General features: G+C 43.9%; 1 protein-coding gene across 5 annotated transcripts in view; it reads left to right on the top strand.

The window, feature by feature from the left end:
* Nucleotides 1–1,197: 1,197 nt before the first annotated feature.
* Nucleotides 1,198–6,795, top strand: part of LOC100380447 (sarcoglycan, epsilon) — a 29,335-nt gene continuing 23,737 nt past the window's right edge. The window contains exon 1 of one of the 5 annotated variants that reach the window (XM_014142812.3): nucleotides 1,198–1,551. In XM_014142812.3, coding sequence (XP_013998287.1) covers nucleotides 1,515–1,551 — 37 coding nt within the window. In that variant the 5' untranslated portion in view covers nucleotides 1,198–1,514. 5 annotated transcript variants of the gene reach the window in all.

Here is a 6,795-nt window from a genome sequence, read left to right as displayed (position 1 = left end):
GCAAAAAAAATAATTGTTGGACTGTCTGGGAGTGATCTGAGTGGGGGTGGCTGAAAATGTTCTGTTATTGGCAGAAAGGTTTGGAACTATGTTTGTTATTTGTCTATTAACTAATTTACTGCATGGGGATGTCACCATGGATAGCCGAAACCCCCGCCCATGCAAACCTACTAATTAGAAGGTCCTGTGTAGATTGGATTTTCAACCAGAAAAGAACACTGATCAAATATTTTCAGACTTTTACAGTGTTAGTTTCATCAGCTGTTTCACAATATGATCCAAAACACAGAAAAAAATGAATTTTAACTGTACTGGGCCTTTAAGAGTCTGACTGACCCTTTCTTCCTTCTTCAGGACCCTTGTCTGAGCTGAATAGCCCAAAGAGGAAAGGGGGCTGAGGGGCTGAGCATGGCCATCTGTCTGCTCTGGTTCACCACAGGGGGAGAACAGATTTTAATAGACTTCTCAGACATCTCACTGCCCTCTTTACAGCTGGACTTACACATTGCAAGGAGGGGTGGTAGGGATGGAGGGGTTGTGTTGGTCACGCAGGGTCAATATCACGTCTACATAATTTTAGAAGCAAGGCACAGAGAGAGAGAGGCAGTTAGGAAGAGCAGCTCAGTTTCCACCTCATTTTGTGCCCACTGCACACAAAATGAGGTGGAAACAGAGCTGCACTTCCTGACCTCCTGCTAAATGTGTGACCCTATTAGAGACACATATTTCCCTCAGATTACACAGACCCACAAAGAATTCGAAAACAAATCAAATTTTGATCAACTCCCATATCTATTGGCTGAAATACCACTGTGTAAAATCACAGCAGCAGGATTTGTGAGCTGTTGCCACAAGAAAAGGGCCACCAGTGAAGAACAAACACCATTGTAAATACAACCGAAATGTATGTTTATTTATTTTCCCGTTTGTACTTTAACTATTTGTATATAGACATAATATGACATTTGAAATGTCTTTATTCTTTTTGAACTTTTGCGAGTGTAATGTTTAATGTTATTTTTTTTATTGTTTATTTCACTTTTGTTTATTATCAATTTCACTTGGTTGGCAATGTAAACATATGTTTCCCATGCCAATAACACATGTTTCCCAAGCCCCTTAAATTGAAATTGAATTGAGAGAGGGAGAGAGAGGGGGGAGGAAGTGAGAGAAAGCGAGAGAGACAGACAGAAACACAGACGGACAGATCGTTGTTTTAGTGGTTCGATTATGTACATTGAAATTCTGATTATTTTTAACTTCGATGAAATTGCATCACATCCGTTTTTACGATAGGAGTTGCCCCACTGATTTGAGTAAGTTGCTATAGATTTTCATTTGACTGCTCATCTTATTTTCCAGTTTCTTTTTCTCCAGATGTTCCAACCAATGAAAGCGCTCGGGAAGGAGGAGGCGGAGGCTGGAATTTCAGGGACGCTTGTTATGGCTGTCAAACCACTAGCGATGAGAAAAACATATATTTCCATGTAACAGTCACCCGACTCCAATGAAAAATGGACACAACGGTTGTTCTCGTATGGATTTATATGGGTATGTATAGATTTAAAATGGAAATATTGGGAAATAGGCATGCTTTCTCATGTTATGAATGTTAGCTAGTAGCAAGCTATCATGGTACAGCTATGTGGTTGGTGGGTTGGTCATTTCTTCCCACTGTCATGGAACAAATAGATCAAGTTAGCTTGCTATCATGTTATTCGGGGAGAAAGGTGCCTTATCGTTTAAATCTACTTGTATTTATCTAGATTTCAAACGAGCTATTTAGGATATGGTATTGTTAGTTATTAGTAGCTACAATATAACTATTTGACCATTTGAAGTGATTATAACGTTATTTTGCAACAATGTTGCTATTCCTCCAAGGATGTGTCTGTTGTTGGTTAGCATGTTCCTCCAACATTCTGTTTCACGGACACAACGTATCACCTTATTTAGCCCAGGTGTTACACATGTATAATAAACTACCAATATTATTACACCTAGTACGTCTATGCTACAGTATGTCATCAGTCCTGCAATTCATGAGAAGATGTTACTCTTCATCTTGCATTTCTCATATCGTTAGGTTTTTTTGCATGACATGTAGCTTGGAGTGGAGTTTAGTCTGCTATATGTAGCCTAGGCTACAAAAGCCATATTGAATACTATAGTAATCACGTGTGAAAACATCTTTCCACACTACGTGAATATTATTTAATCACAGCTACAACGTTGGGAATTGATGAATTGTGCATCGTGTCTAGATGTGCTAGACATTAGAGGGAGGCATTCAGTGTTTGAATTAATATTCTAATATTTGAATTTAATGTGAATAGTAATTGTTTTGCAAACATATTCTAATCAGTTTGAGAAAAGGTTGAAAATATTACTTTTGTTTGTGTTTGTTGGCCTATTAAGTTTTCATTGTGCTTGTCTCACTTGTCACACATTATTATGATGTGATTGGAAGAAATAGCCAACTACAGGATAATCTGGGTTTGAAGCAGAGGCGGTGAGTGTGCGTGTGCAGTGGTGCATATCTTGTGACTCCCCACTGAGCCCAGCCGCTCATCATAACATGAAGATATGCTCAAGTAGTTCCCCATTAATGGACACATTTGTCTTGAATGTAACAGAGTGTGGTATAACCTCTTCTGCTTTGTTTGTAATCTGTGCTCTTCGGTTGTTTTCGATTTCTTGAGTCACAGTCTAATCCTGACTAGCCATAACTGTATTATTTAGAGAGGCAGTAAATTCAAGTTTACTGTAAATTCGAGTTTACTGTAAATTAGCCTTTGCTTGGTTACCTAACTACTGTAACATTTGTATTGTTAAGAGACTTTCAGTTGATAGTTCAAATGTTGATGCTCACTGAGTTTTTAATGCAACGATATCGTCAACCTATAGAGCCCGTCTATCGAGAGACCAAGAAAATAATAACATTTTGAAAATCCTAGACAATAGCCTACTTCTTCTTTCTTACCTTCTCCAAAAGACCCCATTCCCTGGAACGAGAAAATATGCTCATTGTTACCTTAGTCCAGAATGGTTGTGCTCCAAGTTCAGGTTAGGTACAGTAGGGACGTCTGAGTTTGCTGTGGTCCTCCCCTGCTAGCGACCACTGCCTATAGAGGCAGACACAGAGCCCAGTTTCCCCTGCTAGGGACCACTGCCTATAGAGCCAGACACAGAGCCCAGTTTCCCCTGCTAGCGACCACTGCCTATAGAGCCAGACACAGAGCCCAGTTTCCCCTGCTAGGGACCACTGCCTATAGAGCCAGACACAGAGCCCAGTTTCCCCCTGCTAGGGACCACTGCCTATAGAGCCAGACACAGAGCCCAGTTTCCCCTGCTAGGGACCACTGCCTATAGAGCCAGACACAGAGCCCAGTTTTCCCTGCTAGGGACCACTGCCTATAGAGCCAGACACAGAGCCCAGTTTCCCCTGCTAGGGACCACTGCCTATAGAGGCAGACACAGAGCCCAGTTTCCCCTGCTAGGGATCACTGCCTATAGAGCCAGACACAGAGCCCAGTTTCCCCTGCTAGGGACCACTGCCTATAGAGGCATACACAGAGCCCAGTTTCCCCTGCTAGGGACCACTGCCTATAGAGGCAGACACAGAGCCCAGTTTCCCCTGCTAGGGACCACTGCCTATAGAGCCAGACACAGAGCACAGTTTCCCCTACTAGGGACCACTGCCTATAGAGCCAGACACAGAGCCCAGTTTCCCCTGCTAGCGACCACTGCATATAGAGCCAGACACAGAGCCCAGTTTCCCCTGCTAGGGACCACTGCCTATAGAGCCAGACACAGAGCCCAGTTTCCCCTGCTAGGGACCACTGCCTATAGAGCCAGACACAGAGCCCAGTTTCCCCTGCTAGCGACCACTGCCTATAGAGCCAGACACAGAGCCCAGTTTCACTTCCAGGTAGGATCACTGCCTATAGAGCCAGACACAGAGCCCAGTTTCACTTCCAGGTAAGATCACTCCAGTCTAGAGAAAGAGACCAAAGGCTAGATCTCATCTAATAGCGCTCCCATAAGTCTGTGTAGTTTTAATGAGAACTAAATGCACATGCATTCCCGTCTGACCGGAAATGACAAACTGATCCACCTTCCTCCACCTTACACTGCTGATTGAAAAGAATAACAGGACAGAGGACATCCCCTTGCTGCCTAGCCAGGCTTTCAGGAGACAAGCTCTTTTTTTCTGTGTGGCCAATGACATTAATAAAGACTATTTTTGGCTGAGGCTGCTGTGTGCCCAAGGTCAGGTTGGTCCATAAAGGCATAAAAGAAGGGTTATCCATTCTGTTAGTGATCTGCAGCAAGGGAACATGCCAAGGTGTGTGTGTGTGTGTGTGTGTGTGTGTGTGTGTGTGTGTGTGTGTGTGTGTGTGTGTGTGTGTGTGTGTGTGTGTGTGTGTGTGTGACACTAGCCTATATGCATGTGAGTGTGTGTGTGTAAGTGTTAGTATGTTTGTCTGTGTGTGCGTGTGATGGCTCCCGCGGGATTATCTCGTGGTTAGGGAGTTTAGCATTAACCATTAATGGGTGATGTATTAGAGGAGGCTGTTGGTTCATCATCTCCAGAAGGCCTTGCTGTGCCCACAGATCCAGGTGTAAGCAGATCTGATGCTATTAGCACGGCATGTCATTAGCTTAGCCAATGATATCTGCTTTCTTTGGCTGGAGTCTCTCAAATGCGTTCCAAATGCCACCCTATTCCCAATATAGGCTACTGCACTACATTTTACCAGGGCACATGTGGCTCTGGTCAAAAGTACACTCTTAGAATAAAGGGTTCCAAAATGGTTCTTTGGCTGTTCCCATAGGAGAATCCTTTTGGGTTCCAGGTCTACATGGAACCAAAAGGGTTCTACCTGGAACCAAAATGGTTCTCCTATGGGGACAGCTAAGAACCCTTTTAGGTTCTAGATAGCACCTTTTTTTCTAAGTGTATTGTATTATGTAGGGAATAGGGTGCAATTTAGGAAGCAGCCCCTCTTGGAGCCTCTAAGAAATAGACTGTCGGCAACCTGGGGAAGGCCATCTGGGCTGACACATAGAAATTGAATTTGGAATGTTGACTTGAATGGGGATTTCCATTCTTGTAAGTCTCATTCTATGGACTGACACATCTGTGGGCAATGTGTGTTAATTAAACCGCATCAAGCGTCTCTGAAAGGAAGGGTCGATGCTTGACCTTGGCTGTTGCTGTGACCACCATGGGGTTTGTAGTGTGACGCTTAATAGAATAATATACTTAAGTGTGATTTAAGAGAGGGTCACTGAAAGACCTGGGCTGCTTCCCAAAATGTCACCCTATTCCCTATATAATGAACTACTGTTGACCAGGGCCCATAGGGACAGCGCACTATGTAAGGAATATGGTGCCATTTGGGATGCAACATTAGTTTTATGGTGTGCTGATATTGGAACATTCAGCTAGCTACAGGAGTAGCCTAGATCATAGTTCAATGTGCAGTAGTGGTTGCCGGGCAGGTTAGCGGTTGCCGGGCAGGTTAGCGGTTGCCGGGTCGGTTCTATTTCTATGGCTTTGTCACAGTCCACTGATCCCAAGCGTGTGATTATTTCAGATCTATACAACCGTTTAGATCATTGACCGCCTTTTTCTGTGACCAGGTCCCCGGGAACAAAGGACATCTGGGACACTTTAATGTTTAGTGTTTTGATTCAGATGAGGATCCTAGATCTGTTTGGTTATAGTAGTCAAAGTCCATTGAGACATTTGTTCACAGTCTGATTTTGAATGGGCTTCAGACAACTGTGTGTACTGGATAGGATGTAGGCTAGTGTAATCTGACTGTGCTGTCTGTAATCTCTTCTGTACCAGAGTGGTTTAACCCTTTATGTGGACTCTTGGTGTGTTTATTTTTGTCAGGTTTCCCGGACTCAGATTAAGCCTAGTCCTGGACTAAAAAGTATGTTCATTCTCCATTGAAAGTGATTTTTAGTCCAATTAGGACTAGGCCTAATCTGTGTCCAGGAAAGCGGCCCAAATCTCCCAGTATGTCATAACGATGATGAAGAATGAAGATGATGATGGTAACATGTTTTCCAGTAGGGAGTAGGGACCTACACTATATATACAAAAGTATGTGGACACCCCTTCAAATGAGTGGATTAGGCTATTTCAGCCATACCCATTGCTGACAGGTGTATAAAATCGAGCACACAGCCATGCAATCTCCATAGACAAACATTGGCAGCAAAATGGCCTTACTGAAAAGCTCATTGACTTTCAACATGGCACCATCATAGGATTCCACCAAGTCAGTTCGTCAAATTTCTTACCTGCTAGAGCTTCCCCGGTCAACTATAAGTGCTGTTATTGTGAAGTGGAAACGTCTAGGAGCAACAACAGCTCAGCCACAAAGTGGTAGGCCACACAAGCTCACAGAATGGGACTGCCAAGTGCTGAAGCGCGTAGCGCGTAGAAATCGTCTGTCCTCGGTTACAACACTCACTACCAAGTTCCAAACTGCCTCTGGAAGCAACGTCAGCACAATAACTGTTCATCAGGAGCGTCATGAAATGGGTTTCCATGGCAGAGCAGCTGCACACAAGACTAAGATCACCATGCACAATGTCAAGCGTCGGCTGGTTTGGCATAAAGCTCGCCACCATTGGACTCTGGAGCAGTGGAAACGCGTTCTCTGGAATGATGAATCATGCTTCACCATCTGGCAGTCCGACGGACGGATCTGGGTTTGGCGGATGCCAGGAGAACGCTACCTGCCCGAATGCATAGTGCCAACTGTGAAGTTT

Source organism: Salmo salar, chromosome 14, assembly GCF_965601325.2.
Source record: "Salmo salar chromosome 14, fSalSal1, whole genome shotgun sequence".
Classification (NCBI taxonomy): Eukaryota; Metazoa; Chordata; class Actinopteri; order Salmoniformes; family Salmonidae; genus Salmo; species Salmo salar.
Note: the sequence above shows the minus strand (reverse complement) of the source record. Positions and strands in the feature narration are given on the sequence as shown.